Consider the following 24,214-nt stretch of genomic DNA (forward strand, 5'->3'; position numbering starts at 1 on the left):
CTAACACTCCCCAACCCGAATGCTACCCCGGGCGCTCACCATATGCTTCTCCTCTCACCCGCTCGGCCATTCAGCTCACAGCCACCTTTGTAAGATGTGAAACATCCTCAAAAGAAAATCCTTAAACGGAGAGTGGCCACATGACCCAGCCACTCCTCTCCTCAGCACACACCAAGGGAGAGGAAGGCTTTCACCCACACAGGCACCTGGACATGAATGTCCACGGCAGCCTTATTCACAATTGCCAAAAGGTGGAAACAGCCCGAGTGTCCGTCGACAGATACATGGACACACGAATCGTGTTAGATTCACACAACAGAATATTATTCAGCCTTAAAAAGGAATGACACAATGCACAATTTTAAGAATGTACTTAATCCCACTGAACTGTACACTTAAAAATGGTTAAGGTAGGGGACTCTCTTGTCCCCTCCTGGCTTGAACCAGGAGCTCTGTCCTCTCGCTTTCTCTCTAAATAAAAGCCTCTGCCTTGCTCTCCTAAAAATAAAAAAATTTTAAAAATGGTTAAGGTACATTTCATGTTATATTTTATCACGATTTTTAAAAAAAGGAATGAAGCACTGACACATGGTACAACATGGGTGAGGCCCAAACAGGCTGAGTGACAGCAACCAGAAACAAAAGGCCACACAGTTTGTGAGTCCATGCCTGTGAAACGTCCAGAACAGGCACATCCATAGAGACAGAAAGATTAGTGGGTGCTGGGGGCTGGGGAGGGGGGATGACTGCTCCTGGGGACCAGGTCTCCTTCTGGGGGATGGAAATGTTCTCAAGTTGACTGGCAATGGTCACACAACTCTGCAGATACACTAAAAACCACTGTGTGGTGCCCTGTAACTGGGTGGATCGAAAGGACTTGTGACCCTTGAACACCACAGGTGTGAACTGGACAGGTCCACTCACACATGGATTTTTTTTTGGTAAATATACTGGAAAATTGTTTGCAGATTAGTGACAATTTGAAAAAACATTTTCTTTTCTCGAGCTTACTTTATTCTAAGAACACAGTATATAATACACAGAACATGCAAAATACATGTTAACTGTTTATGTTGTTGGTACGTCTTCTGCTCAACAGCAGACTGTTGGTAGTTACGGTTTTGGGGAATCAAAAGTTAGTTGATTTTCGACTGCATGGGGGTTGGGGCCCTAACACCTTGTCCATGGGTCAACTGTATTGGGAATTAAATCTCAATAAAGCTGCTACAAAAATGAGCAAACCCTCAAGGGCCCCTCCCCCAGGGTGAGATCCAGGCCCCCAGAGTTGCTCCAGCCCCTCCCCAAACACCAGCCTCACTGGCCTCCCACCTGTCCTCAGTCTCACCAAGCCCTTCCCACCTCAGCGCCTCACCTGGGGCACTCTTCCCTGGAACACTCCCTGCCCCCTGCCTAGCCAGTCCTACCACTGCTTCTTTTCTGAGAACATCTGCTCCATTCATTTAGTCATCTCTCCTGTCCCCTTAAAACCATGCTGGCTCCTACATGTCTGGTACACTGCTGGCTCCCCAGCACCTGACACCCCTGTGATGTGCTACCCCAACTTCACAGGTCAGGATTCTGAGGACCAGAGAGGTTAAGAAACCTGCCCAAAGTCACACAGCAGAATGCCACAGTCCTCCCTGCACATGGGGCTGCCCCAAGTCTGAGGACAAGAATGGAACACTCATGTATGCACCCTTGTACAGGAGATTACAGAGTGGTCTCCCTGACATCACACCCCATCCCCCAAACCAACCTGGCCCCTAGGGTCCCTGCCCCCATGTGACGTGACAGTGTGCATTTACTCATCAGGCTGAACTTCTGCTGACTGGCCTTTCATGTGGGAAGGCCCTGGGTGCATGCCCATCAGCAGGGAAGACAGTGAGTGGACCCACACGGGCCTGCTTGCTCCAGGAGTGGGCATGCTGTCCTGCAGAACTCCTGGGAGAGAAGCAGCGCCCACCGGGCTGTGGCCCACCTGTCTGCAGGGGCAGGCAGTGTGGAAGGCTGCAGCCGCGGAGGGAGGACAGAAAAGGTGCCTGCATCAGGTTACCAATGTGGTACTCGCCACGTGCAACGGCCAAATAAGCCTGGAAGCAGCTTTCCCATCCTGGTCCCACACGGGAAAAGCCATCAGCCCGCCTCAGATGACACAGCCACACCGGTGGGTGCAGAGCTTTGAACTCTACCTACCCAGGTACAAAATGTTTGCACCCCTGCCCACTCCACATTTCCTCCAAACTGAAGGTTTCTTGGCCTCCAGCATTGCTGACATTGGGGGCTCGATCACTCTCTGTTGGGGGGCCACCCATGCATCGTGGGGTGTTGAGCAGTATCTCTCTTCTCTATCCACTAGATGCCTAAGTAGCATCCCCAGGCAAACTGTCCCCAGTCATTGCCAGATGTCCCGGGTGGGGAGAGGGGGCAGAATCGCCCCCATTAGAGAACACTATTCTGTCTCTAAAATCCAGCGTTAAGTTCACCTCTGCCCATGGCCCACTCCCACCCCACCTCCCCAACTGTAAAGGAAGGCAACAAGACAAAGAGGAAAGAGATAGAAAATGGTTTCCTGAACTGAAAATTGCTGTCTGAATCTCTTAAAAATCTTCTAAATCCATCAAGGACGAATGGATAAATAAATGTGGTCCATCCGTACAGTGGAATATTACTCAGTTGTGAAAAGGAATAAAGCCCTGACAGATGTTACAATGTAGATAAACCTTAAAAATACTACACTGAATAAAAGAAGCCACACACAAAAGGCCACAAAATGATTCCATTTATATGTGATGTCCAGAACAGGCAAATCCATAGAGACAGAAAGCAGATCAGCGGTTGCCAGGAGCTGGGTAGGGGGACAGGGAGTGACAGCTCATGGGGACGGGGTCTCCTTTTGGGGTGATGAGAATGTTTTGGAATAGTGGCGATGGTTGCACAACTCAATATACTAAAACTCACGGATATTTACACTTAAAATAAGTAAACTATGTGGGACATGAACTATATCTCAATAACACTGTTATTTAAAAAAAATATTTGCAACAATTCACTTCCAACCCCAGTGTAGAAACTGGACCCTGCTCTCGTCACGAAGACAGCCACAAACCGAGCGTGACCCCCTTCTTCCTGTCACAGCAGATACATTTCACACCTACTGCACGCTACATGCTGGAGACAAAATGAGGTGGACACTCCTGCCCTCAGAAGCCCTGACTTAAGGGAGACTCTCAAGTTGCACTTTCTTTCATTCATTTATTCATTCACCAGTCAACTCTTCCTCTATGTCCTGAGTTCAAACTTGAGCAGCTGGAGCAGGGACAAGCAGTTACCTGGCCAACAGTGAACCCCCAGTCAATATGGACAGAATCCACAGAAACAAAGATAAACACTCTAGTCGGTAAGGTCACAGTCTCGTGGATAAACAAGCAACTAATTAGAAAATAACACGACCTGAAAATTCCACATAAGAATTCAGAGACTGAGGCTCCCATCAGAGAGGTAGGTCGGCCTCGGACAGGCAGATTAGAGGCCAAATCCAGAAACCAGCAAGTGGTTGTCTACAGCTCCCACCCAAACCCTTCCCGAGGCCCCAGCATGCAAGATGGGAGTCCCACGACTCGCAGGGATGCAGTGGAGATTGACTGCCAGCTGTGCAGTGTGCTCACCTGCTTGACCCACAGAAAGGGCTTGCTAGACACACTTGACGAAAAGGACACCAAGGCCCAAGGAGTTTGGTACCTTTCTGTGGTCTTTGGCCAGAGAACCCAGGAGAAGAGCCAGGCCTCTGACCCCAGTCCCGCCCAAGTCCCTGCTCTAGGCTCACAGAAGTTTCCAAGGCAAGGTTAGCGGGTAACTTGGCCTACCCTGCACACCAGATGCTTCCAGCCACCTGAGGAAGAGTTGCCCTTCTACACTGGTCCTGAAGGGCCAGGGGCCATCTGTTGACAACTGTCTCTCATCTCAGTGGGAGGAACATCACCTAGAGTGTGGAAGGGGCAGCTGACTCCACTCCAAGCTCCAGGACTGAATACAGTCTCCTTCCTGAACCCTTCAGGTCCCAGCAGGGGATGGCACCAGACCTTTCCCTCAGGTGTCCAAATGGAAGAGATACCTGTCCCACCTCAGGTCTGCAAGTGGGGGGACCTTTTCTTCCTCCAACACCCAGGGAGTGAGAGCACAGGTGACAACCATGTAGAGACACCTGTCCCTTCAGATAACAATGATGTAGAGGCCCTTGTCCTGCCCCAGGTACCAGTGATGTGGGAGCGCCAGCCCTCCTTCCCCAGCCAAAATGATGCTTGAAGTAGCACTCAGTTCACACACCTCAGTGTCATCTTGTCCCCCACAGGTAGTAGGAATATAGGGGTACCTGTCCCCCTCAAGTAGCAATGATACAAGAATACCTGTTCCCCGCAGGTAGCAAGATGTAGGGACACCAGTCCCCTCAAGACAGCTATGATGCTGTGACACCTGTACTCTCTAGATAAGTAATGATGGAGGGACCCTGTCCCCTCCAGGTAACAATGATGAAGGGACACTATTCCCTTCAGGTAAGTAATGATGGAGAGACCCCCTGTCCCTTCCAGGTAATAATGATGCAGTGACACCTGTCCCCCTTCAGGTATCCGTGATGTAGGGACACCCGTCCCGCCCACGGCGCTCGGGGCGTGGGGACATCTGTCCCTTCGGACTGAACCAAGCCCCGCCCCCGCCCGGCGCGCCCCGCCCCCGCCGCGCGCCCCCCGCCCGTGCTCGCGCCGGACGCGCGCCTCCTCCCTCCGTCCCCGGCCCTGAGGGGTCGGCGTGGGCGGCCCCCTTACCCGTGCGGCCCGCGTCAGGCTCAGGTCCTTCATGACCTCCTCGAAGGCGGCCGTCTCCTCCGCCTGCTTCTGGTTGTGCAGCGCGATCTTCTCGCTGAATTTCCGCGGATTGTTCGAAGTCGCCATCTTCTCGCCGCCGCCGCCTCCCCCTCCTCCCCCTCCTCCTCCTCCTCCTCCTCCACCTCCTCACCCCCCCAACTCGCCGGGGCCACCGCGCAAGCGCCGGCCGGGCCCGCGGGCGGCAGACAGAGCGCAGGCGCGTCGGCGGTCGTGAAGCGCGGCGCAGGCGCACGGGAGCGGCGCGCTCGGCGGGGGCGACGACGCTTGCGCGCGCCGCGGCTACGCGCTCTAAGGCCAGCGTGGGAGGTGTTAGGGGAGAATGGAGAGGAATTTCAGCGCAGGCGCAGTGGGCCGCCTCCTGGCCCGCTGGACAGCGGCCGCCTGGCTGTTGGGCAGAGTCCGAGGACGGGCTGGGGCAATGAGGCCCCTAAGAGGGAGACGGCCAGACCCAAACCCTTCCAGTTTACAAGATGGAGCCAGCACACCCCCCAAGGATGGATAACACCCGGACGCTGAGTCTGGGTTCAGACCGGTTCAACTTTGACCCAGCTCGGGGAGTTGTTCGTTCATGCATTCATTCATGCAACGGGTATTTACTGGGCATGTAAATTTGCTGGGTACACTGCAGAAAAGGTGTGAGCAAGCAGACGTGGTCCCTGCCCTCATGGGGGTGCACAGTCGGAAAGGGGCAGGCATAACCCACCAACAAACGACCCAAGAACACTTCAGATGGAGATACATGGGATGTGGGAAATAAACCCAGAGGTTGGCTGGCAGGAAAGCAATGTTTGGGAGGGAGGCGCCTGTGGCTGCCGCCATTAGGGAAGTGGGGGGCATTTGAGCCCAGGCCTGAACCTTGTGAACATCACCTCCCCCTCAAAAAAAATATCCCATGCATCATCCTTAACACCTCCTTTTCCCAATTCGCATTTGACCAGTTCCTATTCTCTGGACCCTCAAGCCCAAAGAACCGTAACTACAGAGCTTCAGCCTCCTCTCCACAAGTTTGTTCAGTCCACTCTTGCTGGAGGAGCCCAGGTTTGCCATGGGGTGCTAAAGGAAAAGGTCCAGAAATCCCACCAGACCAGACCAGGAGGGAAAGGGGTAGCAGAGTCTCCCCGGTGGCAGGGGGATGACCCAGGGAAGCAAGAAGGGTTCTGAGATCTAGTCCCTTCCCAAGCAGAGGGACGTTAACCACTCATATCAAAGGTTTACATTCAGGAGGCTCCACGTATTTCAGGGTGTGGACGGAACAGAAGCCAGGAGCAGCAGCTGAGGGAATGTGAGACGGCTCTAATTGCACAAGCGTGCTTCTTACTAGAGCTGAAGAGGACACTGGTGGAGATCACAGGGGGACACCATTTTCTGAATGTGCTCTAATTCACATTTTACAACAGATTAATGAGATGCCCATGTTACATACACAGACATACATAGGTTTTAATTTGGAGTCTTGGGCATTGCCACTTCTCTATTCTATCCTTCTTGTTCATATGGTTTTGAGCACTATTGTGGACTTTAAACTGTTTTGCCTAACAAGCATCTTTCCCCCTTTTGAATATAAACCAACTGCTCTTCAGAGAACACTCTTTGCAACTTTTAGTCCATAGCATATGGATGGGGGTGTCACTACTCCCTCTCCCCACAAACACCCCTTCCCAAGTTGTAAAGCTTGGCCAGTCAGCAGAGCCCATTGGTTCAGGGCATCACAACTGGTTCAGGGCAGGCATGTGACCCAGTTTGCCCAGGGAGATGCAATTCTGGAATTTTTGCTTGAACCACGGGAAAGAGAAGCACCCTCTTTGGGTGGCTGGTTTGAAGGATAACATACGTCTCTAGTGCCAGAAGTCACCACTTGAAGAGAGATGGCCCCAGAAAGTGACCCCATACTGAGGAAAGCTCAGCTATCTGAGCTAATTCTATCATCTCTTTTTTGCTTAAGTCAATCTGAAGTCAATTTTTTTGTCCCTGGCACTGACTGAGACAATGAATTCCAGGAGCCAAGTGCAGGGCTGGGCATTCTGCAGATGTGGCTTCTAGCTCCTTCTAGTAAGATGGAGAGGAAATAGAGACAGCAAGCAGGGACAGCAGCTGCCCATAGGAAGTTAACCACCACAGCTAGGACTGGAACTCAGGTTTGACAGCAGAGCCCAGCTTCCTCCTCCACACCAGGTTTTGTAAGGTTTAAATGAGATTAACACTTGTCAAGTGCCTGGCTCATAGGAAGGACTCAAAAAGTGCTGGTTACCCTGATCACTTACACATGCCTTGCACTGAGCCAGTTTCCTGGCACAGGAAGATAGAGGAGAAAAGATTTGGGAGGAAGCAAGGGTTGTCAGGTCACAGAAAGGGACTGTGCCTGCAGGGCAGAGGTGAAAGGCCAATGCTCTCCCTACTCACTCCCTCACCCCACCCTGGCTGTAACCCAACCCATCCTACACCCTAGTGATGAGTCAGAGGAAGCCTCAAGCCTGCTTATTGCGTAATGGCCGGACGGTGACCCAAGCCCTCCTCCCGCTCCACTGACACCCCCCCCCAGCGCCAAGGAGGGTGAGGCTGAGGTGTCTGGTGACCTGGGCAGAACCCAGCCTGACATTTTTGCTTTCTTCGTTCATCAAAGATAGCTACTGCCACCCAGTGTGGCTTGGGCAGGACTTCTCAGAGCCTAGTGATCTTTGTCAACCAGGGTGGATCTCAAGCTCCCCATCACACTTAGAAAAAAACCACCCTCCCTGGAGACCCACGAGGCCCTCAGCCCCCTCCCCACTGCCCCAGCCTCCGTGTTGTTCCACCTCCAGATCTTTGCACGTGCTCTTGCCCCTGTCCAGACAGCTCTCCCCCAAGATCCATCAGTGGTTGGTGCATTCTCATCTTCCAGGCCCCTCCTCTGAGAGACCCTCCCGGAGGACCCCACCTGAAGTGTGCCTCTGTGTATGTCCCCTGACCCAGGAGCATCTCAGTCTCTGAAGGCAGCCGTTTCCAGGGTCCTGTCTGGTCCCATACAGACCAAGCTGAAAGTATGTTCACCCTTCCCAAAGTATGTTCAAGTTCCCTGTGGGATGCAGAAGGGACACAGACACACCCAATCCCCTACTCTTGTTCTCAAGACTGTGAGCACTGTAAGCTTCATGCTCTACTTGTCTGTTCATTGTTTTCCTACATCCCAGAGCTAATACAAGACTAAACACAGAGGGGGTATTAGGAAGTTGTTAAATGAATCATTTTCTGCCTGGGAAACCTTCTCAGCTCTCAAAACCCATCTCAAGTGTCTCCCCTACCGCCCTCCAGAAAGCCCATCCTGACCCCTAAAGGTAGCCGTGTTCCTCACTCTAGGCCCACCAGCCCTGGGTCCTTCTCCAGCCAGCCCCAACCAAAAGGGTTGGGAGTATCCAACTGTTGAATAGCTTCACTTTCGTTACAGAGCACATCAAAGTATGAGCTAAGAGGTGAGTCCTTATAAGCCACTCCCTCTCCCTCCTGCCTCAGAATATAGTTTTTTCCCTCCTCTGCTCCATAGCTCTGCCTGGTTCCATTTGTTCCCTGCCAGCTTCCCCCCCACACCCGCTCTCCCACTCCTCCCTGTCCTCCCCTCCAGTCTTGCTGCTGCCTCAGGGCCTTTGCACAGGCAGGATGGCCCTTACCCCCGCATGTAGGCCATAGCACTCCTCAACATAAAGCTTCTAAATACAAGCAAAATTAAACCTAAACTCCGAGCATTCGCGTTCTTGCATGGCCCAGTCCTGGCTGACCTCCAGCTGTGTGACCACAGAAAGTGACTTCACCTCTGAGCCTCGCTGTCCTCCTGTATTAAGTGTGGAGAACGGAACTCCTCAGAGCAGGCTCTTGGGAAGATTAAATAGATCATGTGTGGCAAGCACTTAGCTCCGCGCCTGCTTCCTTGCAAGCACTCGATAACTGTTCGGGAAGCAAAGCCCTACCTCAAGATGTTAGTTTTCATGTCTTGCTTTTCTGCCTTATATGGAGTCTTAGCCAATCTGGGGTACCCACATCACACAGAGGTGAATTCGGGCCAGTGGAGTGAGGAGGCAAAGAGGAAAAGCATCCAAGGCCCGTATTCAACTTCCAAATGGGGCCCTCGTCAGACCGTTTTGAAAGGCAAGCAAGGCAAGAGCCAGGTTTGATCATGAAGCAAAAGCTTGAACCTGACAGAAGCCAGAGATGCCAGATGTGGAATTCACTCCTTACAACTGCATAGGAAGAGGTTAGATGAGGACCCAGGCCCCTAGAGCTGAGTGTGGGGTGGAAGCTGAGATGGGGTGGGTCTGCCTAAGAGGACAGCAAGAAGCCGGCAGGGCCCCAGGACAGCTCTAGAGGGCCAGGGTACGGTGGGAAGGGGCAGAGCCGAGTCCAGTCCCTCCCTCACAATCCCTTGTGCTGAGGGGATGTCTGGGGTGGGCCTTCTAATGACACCGTGATGCCGAGACTTGGCCAAACTCCAGCTGATCTCCTCATGCAGACCCCCTCCCCACTGCCCAACAGCCCAGGACACTGACAGCCCCAACCTGGGTGACCTAAGAGGAGGAGTCGCCAACCTCTGGGGGCAGCAGTTGCAGGAGAGGTACAGCAGGCTTTTCATTGTGGTGGCCCAGCATCTGAGTCCACATCCAAGTTTGGGGCGTCCCTTCAATGGGAAGTCACCCACTTGCCACTGACAACAGATTCCCCAAAGCCAGAGGTATGCAGATCAAACTACGGGACTCAGTTACCCATCTGCTACAGTGTGGCTCGTCCTTCTTAAGGTGGAAGACATGTTCCCAGCCCTGATTTTAAACTTGGCAATAATTTGCTTTGGCCAAAGGCACATGGGCAGAAGTGCAGCATATGAGCTCCAAATTTGGACCAGAGGAGGCCTCGTGTGATTCTGCCTGTCCTCTGGCACCACTGTAGGAGAACAGATGTTGGCTAGCTGGATCTGAGCCTCCTGGCTGCTCCACAGCCTTGTACCTGGAAGCAGAGCTGCCCAGCTGAGGGAAGCCTGGAATGGGCACTGCCCTGCCACCAGCTGAGTCAAAGACGCATGAAAAACATTAATTTTTGCATGCCATTGAGAACTGGGGGTGTTTGTCACACAGCAGCAGGTAATACCCTGACATACTCACTTTCCCCACTTCCCAGGCAGCTGGGGCATTGGCACAGGACAGGAGCTGGGTCCACAGGATGTTTCCATTTGGGAAACAAGTGGTTCAAAGAAACAGCTCTGAGGCAGGAACTTCTGGTTTCCAGGGGAGGCTATGGCTGAGCGCCTTGGGGCAGATGACAATGCCAATTGTGGCATCTGGATTCTGTGGTGCTGGCAGAAGCATCCTCACCAGCCAGTTCCCTGGCATGAGTCCTGGCTGCCTTGCCCCTTGATTCCTAGTGTTTTCTGAGTCTGATTTTCTGGCATTCCCAGCACTTCTGTGAGCAACCAAACAGCCTTCCAATGCACGTTTGCTATTTAAATTAGTCAGTCAGTTTCTGTTGCTTACAAATAAAAACCCTGACTTATATAAAATGAGGAAACCCCAGGGTCTGTTACATTTGTATTATAATCTTGGAACTTTCTGGGCTACAAGTATCACAATATCTGCCCAATATTATCTTGAGTGGCACTGACATTGTGATTTCTCATAAAAAGGAGTCTGAAGGTTAAAAATTTCAGAGTGGGACTGGTGACCCTGTGATTTCAGGGCTCCAGAAGGCAGCATTTCTGTACCTCTCTAAACTTGCTCCTCATGGCCACAAGATGGCTGCAGGAGCTCCTGGCATCGTGTCCTCAGAGGAAGAAGGAACGGAGAATAGGACAATAAGGCCTCTTCCATGTCCAGAAACCCCCAACCCAGACCTTCCCCAGAAGTCTGCTGGCCAGAGCTGGGAAACACGCCCATATAGAACACAACCCCGGCAAAAGACATTGCCAAGAATGGCTCAGCCAAATCCTAAATTAACCCCCAAGGCTGGGCACATGGCTGCTGGCACCAGATCAGGGCTCTGTTAATGAAGTGGGAGAAATGGCTGTTGGGATGGCCACAGGCAGGGTCAGCCACAAAAACTAAGCAGGGGCCTTGTTTGTAAGCACAGCTCTGTGGCCCTCTTTGACCTCGCGTTCTGCAGGCAGATGGTGCCCACAGACTGCTGGAGAAGATGAAGCTCTGGTTTCCAAAACCTCTGTTTGTGCAACATTCAGGCTGTGCTTCCTGGGATACACAGCCAGGTGCCCCTAATAAACCCGTGCGCTGAGGTTCCATGGTAAGTGAAATCTCCAGGGCCCGTGAGAACAGAGAAGCTGGAGTGCGTTCTTGGAGACAACGCCAGGGGCAGGTTTCCAAGCTGGCCAGGTCTGGGGCGGATTCCCACCTCATGCAGCTCCCCCGAGGCCCCCTTGGCCCTGGCTCCTTACAAGGCCCCAGAAGTCACACTTGGCCTCCCTCTCGCGGGCCTGCGGCCCACCGTCCTGGGAGACCGCGTTTTCCCACAGCCCAAGGCCAGGTGTGGAGGGAGGCTCCTGCCTGCCGCGTCCAGGGCTGCAGTGGGGAAGCGGGACATCTGGAAGCAGACGGGCTTTCCCCAGGCTCAGGCTCTCCACGCATGGTGGATGGCCATTCTTGGCCCAAGCTGCCCTGGGCAAGGAAGGCAATAAAGTAAAGGGCCAGCCCCCATCACAGTGCTGCACAGGGAGGGCCAGGCTGGTCCAGGGCTGTGTGTGAGCATGTGTGTCACTGTGTGAGGAAGTATGTGAGCATTACAAAGTGTATGAGTGAGGCTACGTGTGAGCATGAACGTGACCACATGAACATGCATGTTAACAGTGCATGTGTGCAGGTGAGCATGTGCAGGCACACGTGCGTGTGTGCACGCGTGTTCCTTTCTCTGAAGGACACAAACATTCGCAAAGTGAAGATTCAAGCCAGTTTCTACTAAATTAAAAACAGCTTTTTCGTGTTTAAAGTTTACAATACGAAAAATAATTTTCCTTTCTTCCGGAGGTGGGAGGGAGAGGGAGGGGCAGGGGGCCCCTGAGAACATTCCATGAACCAGCCCGGACGGTTATGCACAATCGACCTGGTTAGATACGGCAGCACCCCCCCAATCCAGCACCCCTGCCAGCTCATTGGGGACAAGATGTTCAGAGGTGTGAGCTGATCTGGGGGGACTTGCAACTGGCAAAAGCTTCTCACTGCCCCCCCGAAGGGGCCGTGCCTCCAGCAAGAAAGGGTTCTCTTTGGGGGAGCTCAGGTTGGGGGTGCTGTGAAGGGGCTGGAATGTTCTGGTAAGTCCCCACAGGCCGCTGCTTTTGTTTGGATGCCCCTGGCAGTGTGGGCTCTTTCCTGGTCCCCAACCAAGTTCCTACTTCAACTTGGCCCCCCCACACACACACCCAGCCTCACTGGGAAGCCCTGATGGCCGCTGCACAGGAGTGCCAGCATCTTGAGGGTGACCCCAGAGGCCTCCCCTCTCAGAATGCTGTCTGTGAACAGCAGACAGGCCCTTTACCACTGTGCAGCCTGCTTCATGGTGAGGGCAGCCAGGAGGGCAGGGGTGGGGCCTAGTTTGTGGAGCTCTTGGGCCCGTATGGAATGGCGATGACGCCATGCTTCCTTTAGGACCAGCCCTGCATCTCCCCCATCACACCTCCAGGGAGAGGGGCTCCCCAGCTTCCCCAGAACTCATGCTCCGGGTCTAAGCAGATGGAGACACAACCTGTGGGGGTGCTGGAGACGGCCTGGAGGTAGGCGGCTCAGCCACCAGGTGCCTGGAACAAACTGGAGAGTCTCAAGGCCATTCAGCCCAGGACAGGGTCACTCTTGTTTTCCATGCACAGTGGAAGTTCTGGCTGCACCCCCCACTGCCCCCGAGCCCCCGGCTCCTCTGCAATGCTGGAACAGAGCAAGGCAGGGACAGGAGCCCTCTGACATGCAGAGGACATGAGGAATCTGGGACCCATCAGTCCCCACAAGCTCAGGCTGGGCCCGCTCCTTCATTTCCCATAATATTTTTATTAAATAAATTCATTTCCCCGTAATATTTTTATTAAATAAATAATAAAACAGCTTTATTAAATAAATAAAAATATTAGGAGACAACATCTGCTAAGCTAAGAGGTCAATTCTTTACACAGTGAGGGTGTCACACAGACACAACATCAATCGTCCCTTAGCAGCAAAAGAGACACTTTAAATTGCCCCCAAGGTACAAAATCCCTTTTATAAGATAGCGGTGCTGGCCTCTTAGAGAAAAAGCAAAACAGACACACACCAAAGGAAAAAAAAGTTTTAGAGATTTAGACACCAAAACAAGCATAGAAACATGGCAAGAGATGCCTCGAAGCCCCTGAAGGGAGAGGCCTCGCCACCAGCCTGACCTCCTGCACTGGGTGGGCACAGGCTGGGTGGTGTGTCAACCCCAACTTGGGACCAAGAGAAGTGGAGGTTGGAAAGAGGGAGAGAAATAAAGTCACTTGACAGACCTGTGGACTGAAGACAGACTGTACATTTCTAGAGCAGGCACCCCCTCCCTTCCCCTGTTGATGGAAACAGGGACAGCAGGACATCCTCACCCAGAACTCAGGAAGGCAGACACCCAGGGCCAGATGCAAGGCCCAGTGCCCAGAGGGACCAGCTTTGGGGTCTGGCTTCGTTTTTTCCTCCTGAAAGGGGGTAAGTGCGTGTCCTGATGGTGCGGGGACTGGGGACAGGAAGGTGGACAAGACAGGACCCTCCTGTGAGGCTCCCGCCTGCTCCAGCAGCTTGGGCTTATTGGAGAGCTGGAAATGTGCCCTCCTCGGTCACCCAGAGCCAGGTTCTTTGGAGCCGCCACTCCTGCTCTGGAGGCCCAGACATGACAGAGATTTGGGGTGCAATTTTTTTTAAAAAGCATGCAAGCTCAAGACACTTGAGGAGGAGGGCACACTGTGAACCATGGATTGGGGGCCCATGTTGATGAGCTTGTGCCTGAATGTCTGACAGGGCTGGGTTGGGGGAAGGGAGAGAAGCAGGGCAGAGCACAAGGGGACACCCCGAAGGAGACATGCCCGCCCAAGAGCAACAATGAAGGGCAGGAGAGGAAACCTCTTCAGGCAAGCGTTTGCTGCTGCCCCTGCCACAGGTCGGCCTCCTCGCTAGCAGGCTCCCTGGTGGGAAGCCAAGGGACAAGGATATGCTTTGGGAAGGGACAGACTGGGGAATGGGCCAGCCCAGGGGGCAGGGACACTTCCACAGTTCTCAACCCAGAGGTGCGTTCGCCAAACCACGTGGCCGGGAGTCTGTGGGCCCTAGGCGCTACCTCCTGGTCCCAGCTCCGGGCAGCAGGACAGGGGCACAGGCGATGCCTGCAAAGGACTCTGGGAAGTGCAGGTCACGCTCCCACTCGTCCGTCTCGGTGTTGTACACCTGCACAACGCTTGTCACATTGTTGAGGCGCCAGTTGTAGCCACCGACGATGTAGATCTTCCTGTCCAGCAGGCAGCAGCCAGCCTCCGACTGGCCAGCCCGCATGGGGCTCACGCTGGTCCACTGGTCCGTCTCAGGCACGTAGTACTCCACAGCCAGCACATCGAAGCAGTGGTCCACGTGGTCCATGCGGCCACCAAGGGCGTAGATGCGGCCACCAGCGCTCACCATGGCATGGAGCACACGGGGCTTGCTCATGGGCGCCTTGAACTCCCACTGGTCAGCTACAGGGTCGTAGCAGTGCAGTGCCTTCTTGTCCTCCACTGAGATGCCGTAGCCACCTGAGATGTAGAGGTAGCCCCCAGCCGAGGCCCCTGCATGGCCCCAGGTGCGGCGCGTCAGCGAGCGGACGTAACCCCACTTGTTGCGCCGCGGGCAGTACCTCTCTACTGAGGCCAGGCTGCCGGCCCGGTTGCGGCCGCCAGTGGCATACACCATGCCATACAGCACATTCAGCTGGAACTGGATGCGGCTCTCCTGCATGGCCTGCAGCCTCAGCCAGCGATTCAGGTGGGGGTCATAGCGATAGCAGGTATCCACTGCGCCCTCGCCACTACGGTACTGCAGGTGCTGGCCCCCTGCCATGTACACAAAGTTGTCCAGCACAGCTACACATGTGTGGCTACAGCCTACCTCCATCTCTGTGAGCTCACGGAAATGGCGGGCACCTGGCTCAGGCAGCTGGTACACCTTGCTGCTGACAAAGCGGTCGCTGTCAGTGTAGGGTGTGCCACCAAAGGCCACCAGGGAGGGCACATCCGAGCGCACAACCGTGCGTGGCGACTGCATCTCGTGCTGTCGGAAGGGCAGCACCTGGTAGTTGAAGGCCTCCAGCAGGTACTGGCGGCACAGCATGTCCTCCACCATGATGTCCAGCGTCTGCACACTGTCTACCAGGTCCGATGACTGCATGAGCGGGAAGCGGATGTGACAGAGCACGTGGCTGGCTCGCAGCCGCCGGGCCGGGTCATGATGCAGCCAGCGGACTGCAGCCCGGAACAGGTCAATTTCAGCACAGCTCTGCAGCCGGTTGCTCTGCAGGAAGAAAACAAGACGCTCCAGAGGCAGGTGCAGGAAGTCCTCCTCCTCAGCGATCTGCAGGAAGTGCCGGAAGGTGAAGGTGTCCACTGACTCCTTCAGTGAAGCCAGGCTGAAGATGGTGGCCATGTGGCCGATGTTGAGACAGGTCTCCACACTCATGGCAGCCTTGAGGAATTCCTCACACAGCTCCACCACTGGCAGCATCTGCAAGAACACAGCTGCACCCAGCACATCCTGCACACAGTCCAGGTCCAGGGTCACCTCACTGCTGTAGGCAAAATCGACAACATGCCGCAGGCCGCGAGCTGACATGCCCTTTAGCTCAATGACGTCCTGGCTCGCCTCTCTCATGCCACCAGTGAACATGACCCTGAAGGTTGGAAACAGCAGGTGGGCCTGGGCATTCTGGCAGACCGGGAATGGGCTGGACCTCAGTCCCGCAAGCAGGCCCGGCTGGCCAGGGAAGCAGTGCAGGTGCTCATTAAAGAAATACAGAAAGGCAAAGAAAGATTTTTAATCCCCCCGGATCCCTGCATCTTCCTATAAACATCGACTGCCCATGCGGCCACTCTGTTGGGGGGCCCCACCCAGCCACTCTGTGGGGGGGGCCCCACCCAGCTTCACCCGGAGTTGCACAGCACTGGGGCCCAGTTGGCTCAGGAGCAGAGGCCGGGGTCCACTCACAGTCGGGTGGGTGTGGATGGGCAGGAGGACACCGAACCTTGGCTTGCTTCTGGGCACAGGTCTCCAGAACCAGCCCTGGAAACCATACCCGTGGGCAGCTCAGGTAATAAGGTGGCGACCCCAGGGCACTACATCCCAGTGGCCCACAGTCTAGCCTCTCACTAGCAGGCTCACTTGGGCGGATGGCTCTACCTTCCCCAGCCTGAGTCTTGGTGGCTGTCACACACGGATGAGGTGACGGAGAGGGTCCCCGGGTCAAAGTGTCCATCAGGGACTCTGAGAGAGGCCCAGGCAGTCAGGGAAGGCCCCAGAAAATGGCCCACAGGAGCCCCAGCCCACCATGAGAACCAGTGAGTCCAACCCTGTCAGCCACACTGTCCTGCTCTGGGAAGCATCTCTAACGTGACCACCAGTGAGAGACACAGGACCTGGGCCACAGCCCCCCCACAGCCTTTAGGGGACCCCCATCAGGAAAAGAGGCAAGAACCCCAGTGCCTGCTCAGCATTCACAGGAGGTCCTAGAAGATGGTGTGCACAAAGTTCCTCCCACAGGGCGAGCCGGCATTTCCTCATGACCGTGACTGCAATCCGTGCACATCGTGATGGCTGCTGGAGGGGAGGAGACGTGCCTGGTCCATTCACCTGACAGATGCCTGGCCCCTGGTCAAACCCAGAGCAGGGACAGCTGAGCTCGTCGCTGCCACGGTGCCACACCTAACCAGGCCCAACACCATGCAGCAGGGCCTCCTACGAGCAGCGCTCTGCCAGCCCCCAGACCCTGCCCCTTCCTGTCCCTGCGAGTCCCGTCGGCCCATCGAAGGCAGACACAGTCACGGCGACGGGAAGGAGCTTTGCCTTTTAAGGCCTCACTGGCTGCAGTGCCAGCGCAGAGGAGCCTTTAAAGGACATTTCTGGCTGGGCCGGCCCACCCGACCCCAAATCCAGAATAAAAATAGAAGCAGCGCCCCAGATGGCTTGGCTGCTCTGGTTGCCCAGGACAGTCTCGTTGAGCCCAAGAGGCAGGCAGCTGGGGCACGCTGGGCAAGGCACCTGGTCTGGAGTATGCGGCCCGCAGCCTACCTGGGCACCAAGGGAAAGAGCTGTGCCCAGACTGAGACAGCCCCAGCAGGTGAGGAGAACGGCCACTGGCATTGCTCCATGGAGCCCTCGCTCCCCTGCCCGGCTCTGCACAGGGTAGGAGCTTTCAGGGAAGGGCCTCCACAGCAGACTGACCCATACACCCAGCAAGGCCATGCTTGTTACGTGGGGACTAGAATACAGCCTGGCACACACTGGGCCACCATCTAGGCATTCCTCCTGCCTCTTGGCCTAAGTACAGGGACTGGCACCTATGTTATCACTACCGGACCTAGAGGCCTAGCATAGCACTGGGCACACACAGGTGTCACATAAGGACAGACTGAAAACCACAAGCTCTGCCAGCCCCTAAGACAGAACCTACTAATCGGGCACCCACAAGCCACCTCTGCCCCTCAGAAATGTTCTGCTTGCATGCACAATGTCCCCATAAAGTTTGAATGAGCTGCAAACCTGGAAAGCCCCTTAGGTTCACTGGACATGTGGCCGAAACCTACCATTTTCCCTCGGAGCCCCGGGGCTGGAGAGTGCAGAGCGCGCCCCCTCGGAGCAAGGTGGTGCTCCCCAGCCCGCCCCCAGGGGCCCTCGCTCACCTGAAGTAGTCACTGCAGGCGGCCAGGACCACTCTGTGCGCATGGAAGGTCTCTCCGTTGACGGTGAGCACCACATCCAGGAGCTGGCCCTGGGCGCGGAGGGCAGCAAGTCCCTGCAGGAGGCTGGCACTGTGGCCAGGTGCTGAGAAGGTGCACCTCAGGGCTCCGTTCTTGTCTGACATGCTGTGGGAGATCAGGAAAGGGGTGGCGCTCAGTGGCCTCAGGCCGGGGACCCTGGTGGGGAAATCACCAGAACCAGCCCAGAGGAGCGGAAACAAGACCTGGGTCCCACTTGCCTGCACGGGCCTTGGTAGCAGATGCTGCCTCCCCAGCCTCCCTTTGCCACCTGTGAAATGGGCGTGATTTCGTATAGAACCTGAGGAGGCTCCAATGGCCCTATCTATAGTTTTTTCGTTATAGGACTCACATAACATAAAGCTCACCATTTTAAAGTGAACAATTCAGTGGCACTCAGCACATTCGCCATGTTATGCGACTGCCACCTCTGTCTAGTTCCAGAACGCTCCCATCAGCCCCAAAGGAGACCTGGCCCCAGTGAGCAGCCACACCCCGCCCCTCCCCCAGCCCTGGCAGCCACTGATCTGCTCTGTCTCTGTGGATGCGCCTGTGCTGGACATTTCCACGGCGTGTATCAAGGCCTCATTCCTCGCTGAGGCTGGACGTACCATGTGGATGGACCAGAATTTCTTGATCCTGTCACCCATACTATGGACTTTTGGGTTGCCTCCATCCCTCCACTTTTTAAAACTTTATTTAACTTTATTTGGTTATTTTTCATTCTAAATGTGCCTCCTAGATGTTCATTTTGAGACGCAGGACTCCCCACGTCATGCCACTGCTCCCTGGGCCCCAGTGAGCTGTCCGCACGGGCGAACCCCTGTTCTCTTCCCCATAGGGTGGCAGTGGGATTCAGGTGTTGGCTCTCAGGAGGAACCTGGTGGCCCACAGCCTCCTGGGCAGTTCTGGGTCCCAGGAATGAGGGCCAGCCTTGCGTGGGGTGGAGGGGCACTTCTAGGAGGGGCTGGCCTTCACAGCCCAGCTGCTCTGACACCTGCCCGGCGACCTCCTTGTGACCAGCACCCCAGGGGAGCAGAGCCACATGACCACAAAGTTGCTTTCAGCTGAATCTGGCTCTGGGCTGCATTCAGTGACCACCCCGTTGAGGGAAAGGGTCCCTTGGTCCCCCCTTCCAGGGACAGAGACACAGTGAGTGGCTTGTCCACACCTCGAGGCAGCTGGGCCCAAAAGTGATAGACTGGGTATGAGCTTCCTGTCACCCCGTGGCCAACTGGATTTGGGGGGACAAAGCCAATTGTGGGGAAGCCACAAAACCAAGAATATCTGCACTAAGAAGATGGGTTTACCTGTGGGCAGCTCGATGCGAGGAGGGGGCAAGTGAACTAGGTTCCTGACCTCAAAATGAGGATTCAGGAGGCAAAGGTCATTTAGAATAATAACATTTAAAAAAAGAAAAAGGTGGAAACAACCCAAACAGCCTTCAATGGATGGACAGATAAACCAAATGTGATGCACCCACAAGACAGAGTATTACTGAGCCGTGAAAAGGAATGAGGCCAATACACAACACAAGGTGGGTGGACCTTGAGACCATGCTGAGGGAAGGCAGCCGCACACAGAGGCCATGCAGTGTGCGGTTCCATTTACGTGGAATGTCCAGAACGGCAAGTCCGCAGCCGGAAAGCAGATCGGTGGCTGCCAGGGGCTGGGGAGGGGAGATGTGGAGCGAATACTCGTGGGGACGGGGTCTCCTTCTGGGGTGACAGGAATGTTCTGGAACTAGAGAGAGATGGTACTTGCACAACACTGTGGATGTGCCAAATGCCTCTGAATTGTTGACTTTAAAATGGTGAATTTATGTTATGTGACTTTCACCTCAATAAAAAAAATAAAACACAACCGAAGGCAAGGCTATCTAAGCCTTCTTAGGTCCTGTATGAAATCCTGCTGTGCCCCCCAGTGCCCTCTGCATGGGAGGCCCTCTGGGGTCCAGCCCCACCACCCCACTCACCCTCATCCAATGCCCCTATCACCTGTGCTGCTCCATCAGAAAACTCTTCTTGAAAGCATCCCTGAACAAAGGCTTAGGAGGCCTCATTATATCACTTCATCCACAAACCACTGCAGGAGGGGTCAGTGCCATCACCTCTAGGGGCAGTTCCCCACGGGGTCAAAACACCCCCCGCCCCCCAACTCTCCCAGCCCTTTCCCGTACCCGGGCCAAGGCCACCGACCCGAGCACCCTGCTCTCTCCCCACAGCCTCCAGATCTCTGGAACTTGCTTTCCCATTTTTGGGACTGACGCCTGCCTACAAATGAGGGCCAGGAATGTGGGCACTGAGGGCTTTCCAAGAAAGCAGGAGGAGAAGAAAGAAGGCTCCTCGGCCCCTACTGCCCAGCAGCTCCCAAAACAATCCTGGAGGTAGAAGAGCTGACGCCAAACACAGAGTCAGTGTTCAGTCAACGTAGACGCTGCCAACGAGATCTCTGACCCAGCATCGCCCACCAGCCTCAGAGGCCCTTCCAGAGAGCCTGGGGGAAGGGGCTGAGCAAACCGATGGGCAGAGGGGCTGCAAGGGTCCCAGGTGATGCCAACAGCTGTGAGGTGCTCAGGGTCCTGAAGGCATGGGGACCCAGTGGGGTAACATGAGACATGGCTTGGTGGGCACACAGCCTGCACCTGGCAGAAGGCCTTCCCATCCCTGGGAGGAGGAAGCACACAGGATTTGGAGCCCAGCACCATGGTTGTCTGGGAGGGCGATGCTGGGGGTCTGGTGGAGCCAGTGGTTGGATCCGGCGCTTGCCTGGGAGGTGGGGTATGCAGCCCTCCTGAAGGCCATGGAGGGAGGGAAGGAAAGGGACCCAGAAGGACCCCAAGTCTCTAGCTTGGCCCAGTCTCCTCTTCCTGCCAGGTGGAGGGGACACTCACCTCATGCCCCCTTCCCCTCCCAGACACGAAGCAGCCGGTCCAGCCCCTGCACCCAGCCCACTCTGCCTAACCAGGCCATGGCTGGAAGCCCAAGGCTCTGCTCCTTCAGTTTCCCAGGACCGAGGTCCCACAACTACCCCCAAGTTCTGAGGATCACGAAGAAAATGTCACGGGTCCACGGACACTCAGACTTCAAAGGGCTTCAGAGTGAGCCTACCCTCTGGGGTGGCCTCCACTACATGGGACATCTCTAGGGACGGGGTCTCGCTGTCTCCTCTCGTCAACACCCTCCAGTGGCTGCCTGAGCCACGGCCGCGTCCCACACAAGCCTCTGAGGCCCTTGCGGCTCCTCCTGCCCTTGCCTGTCTCTTTCCCCACACAGCATGACCCAGGCAGAGCGGTCCTGCCCTCATGGGGCACACAGTCTGGGAAACCCAAAGTGGTCAAATCATCAATCAGCCTCACATTGCAGCTGTGAATGTCCCAGAGGGGAGGGACAGGAGCCGGGGACAAAGGTGTGAGGCCAGAAAGCAGGGGTGTCCCAGCTTCTCCTCCCAGGTCTGTCACCTCTGTGGTTAGACAGTGACACACAGCCTCTCCCTCGGAGCAGGGGGCTTGGCTGCATCCTGAGTGCTGGCCCGGAAGGCCTGGCTGGGGACCCTGCCTGCCCTGGGAAGCCAACCCCTTCCCTGTAGCCTGGCCTGGGGCTCCGCCTACACCAGCGACAGACAAGCCTGTGCAGCCCCCCCCGCCCCACTGCAGGCCCCCTTCTGTCTGGGGCTGGCATTCCACTTTCTCTGTGCAGCACGGCTACCTGGGGAACAGCTGGTGTGACCCCTAAGAGCCTCCCTCTCGGGGCCAGGGGTTGGAGAAGAGGCATGTCTCTCTCAAATGTCACCATGTATGTGAATAATGAGGGACCACATCAAGATTCAGACTTGGCAGGTCTGGGTGGACCAGGGGATGGCAATGCTGCTCTTCGCAGGCCATCCCACTCAGCACATCGGATTTTGGGGTGTGAGGAGGTGATACAGCATCAGCATGTCACCTTCATTACCAGGATCCCCTTACTCACCCAAACCCAGAGCCTGGCCCTGAGCAGAGGGTCTGGGTGTTGGGCAGGACCCAAAGGCTAAGAGATACAGCTTAGTGAGACCCACTCCTCTGGGAAGCCTGCCTAGGTCACACCATGACCCTTGCCTCACCAGGCTCCGGCACCTGGAGTGAGGAGCAGAGAGCAGGATTCTGCCCCCTGCCCTGCTGGGTCTTCATTTTCTCACCTGTGAAAGGAGGAAGGCAGGAATGCAGATGTCACAGGGCAGCCATGAGGCCCCCCGCCCCATCACCTCCTGGGAAATAGACCACAGACCACTGACCTCCCCCAGCTCCCTTTGGGCTGGGGAGATGAAGAGGCCCAGTGGGGTCAGCATCCTGCCACCACTCACACAAGCTGCCTGTGTGCCCTTGAATGGGGCCAAGCATTTGGGAACTTGACACCTGGAATCCTATGCACAAAGCACCAGAAACAGCCCACCTGGCTGGCCTCACAGATTTTGTGGAATCTCCCCCAAACGGCCTTTGCCAGTTTGCTTTCAGCTGATGCTGTTTTCTTAAAAGTTCCTCAGAGATTGTTGGGCAGGGCAGGAAGACTTCCTAGGCTTCCTCTAAGCCCTGGGGATTGGAGTACATGTGCACATTTTCCCCAAAAGTTTCCAGCGGCAACTTCATCCTGGGGCTGCCTGGTTCCTGGACATATAGTTACTGTGGTCCTCCATACAAAAAGAGCACTAAGAAATCAACATGAAATCAACACAAAGTCATAACCCTCACAGAAAGATACACAAAGGATGTGGACTGACAGACAGTTCCTAGGAAAGGAAGCACAGCTGGCTATAGAAACCTAAGACGGCCTCACTCACAAAAGTGTACTCAATAAGGAACTGGCTTCACCCCTCAGATGGACAGAGGCATCGGCAGCAGATATGCTCACGTCAATTCCCAGTGGGAATGTGAAGTGGGACAAATATCAGGAAGGCAATTCACAGCAGACCTAGTAAAATTCTAAAGGCTCCCAACCTCTACCCAACAAGTTTAGTTCTGGGATTTATCTGAGATATACTCACATTTGCAAGACAAGAGATGTTACTTCTGGGAGCCCAAGATGGGAAATGAGCTAAACATCCCTCCAGGATGATGCAAAGAATAGCAGTCTGCCCTCAGCACAGCATGGAGGCCATGCACACTCCAAGCATTAGAACACTCCTGTGCGGGCATTAGGGCGCTCCTAGCCCAGAACCCCCACCCACCGCTGCTTATAGGGTGTGAGGCCGGAGCTGCGCTGCGTGGGGAGGAAGCAGACCCTTTCTGCCCTCACTTTGTCTTGCCCCAGGCCCTCCTCATGCCCCTGCAAGGCTCACACTCCCCACAAGGCTGTTTTCTCCCTCTGCCCTCTCACTGTATCTCCTAGATGGACAACTGTCCCTGAAGCCCTCACCACTCCCCCCACACACCCATCACAGTACGTGGGGAGCACAGGGAGTGAGGGGGCCAGCAGGACCCGGAGCTCCCAGGCTGGATGGAGAGGCAGGCCTGGCTGGGAGGAGGTGGGCAGGAGGAAGAGGGAGGGCTGGGGCCTGAGGCCAATGACTAAGGGAGAGACCCATTACTCAGGCTGCCCAGACAGGGGGTGGCCAGCATGGCGGGGCCAGGGGCCCCCAGGAAGGCGGTGGCGGCCCTGCACTGGTCCGAGTCTGCAGACAGCCACAGTCGCCCGCACTGAGTCATCAGAGCCAGTGCGTCAGCAACCGGCCAGAGTGTCTCTGGAGGCCACTTGCTGCCGCCCCAGCTGCAACCGTGGCCTGGGTCTGGCCTGAGGGGCTGCCCATGGCCCTACAGGCATGGCCTGGGCTCAGAGCTGCCCTGCCCTCTACCCCCACACCGTGTCACCCTAGCACTGTCACCAGGCTCCGCCGACCAGGCCCACGCCTGTGCTGGACATGGGGACGTAGCTGCTGCCTCCCTTGGGGTTCCCCTGTGCACGGGGCCAGGCAGGGCAAATGTCCCCCCAGTGGACCACCTGTGGCATGATCCCCACAGTCTCCTGAGGAGGGTCCCTGGCCAGCAGAGCCTGTTGCCCTGTGTGTCCCCAGCTCCTTCCCTCCCCACACCAGTCCCTTGTGAGGAGGGGGATCACTCTTTTCTTTCCTCCCCCACCTGAATACACCATGGGCTGGACTCCTCAAATGAGGGTCTGCTTTGCAGGCATCCACCCCAAGGCCGCTGGCCGGTTAGGGCTGGCCACAGGAAGCGCAGGGCCACACCAGCGGCAGCCACCTGGTGACAGGGACGGGGCTCCACAGTGGAGGCAGAGGCGGCCTCGGGGTGGCACCTGGTGGGGTGGGCACTCCTCAGCTCCTGCCGGTGCCTGGGCACTAGCCCTGGTCTTCAAGGTCAGTTTCCCAACCCGACAGGAGGGATCCGAAGCCCCGCAACAGTTCTTTT

The 24,214-nt window shown here is 55.6% G+C and overlaps 2 protein-coding genes across 9 annotated transcripts in view; both read right to left on the reverse strand.

The window, feature by feature from the left end:
• CRTC1 (CREB regulated transcription coactivator 1) overlaps positions 1–4,997 on the reverse strand; it is a 66,493-nt gene extending 61,496 nt beyond the window's left edge. For all 7 annotated transcript variants that reach the window (XM_037003784.2, XM_037003786.2, XM_037003781.2 and 4 more), the window contains exon 1: positions 4,821–4,997. In XM_037003784.2, the coding sequence (XP_036859679.1) occupies positions 4,821–4,946 (126 nt within the window). In that variant the 5' untranslated portion in view covers positions 4,947–4,997. The remainder of the gene's footprint in view (positions 1–4,820) is intronic.
• Positions 4,998–12,890: 7,893 nt separating this feature from the next.
• KLHL26 (kelch like family member 26) overlaps positions 12,891–24,214 on the reverse strand; it is a 29,560-nt gene continuing 18,236 nt past the window's right edge. The window contains exons 2-3 of one of the 2 annotated variants that reach the window (XM_017674506.3): positions 17,746–17,928; positions 12,891–15,740 (exon numbers count right to left, since the gene is read on the reverse strand). In XM_017674506.3, coding sequence (XP_017529995.2) covers positions 14,159–15,740; positions 17,746–17,928 — 1,765 coding nt within the window. In that variant the 3' untranslated portion in view covers positions 12,891–14,158. The other variant, XM_017674507.3, reaches the window with a different exon arrangement.

The sequence above is a fragment of the Manis javanica genome, chromosome 13 (genome assembly GCF_040802235.1).
Source record: "Manis javanica isolate MJ-LG chromosome 13, MJ_LKY, whole genome shotgun sequence".
Taxonomy (NCBI): Eukaryota; Metazoa; Chordata; class Mammalia; order Pholidota; family Manidae; genus Manis; species Manis javanica.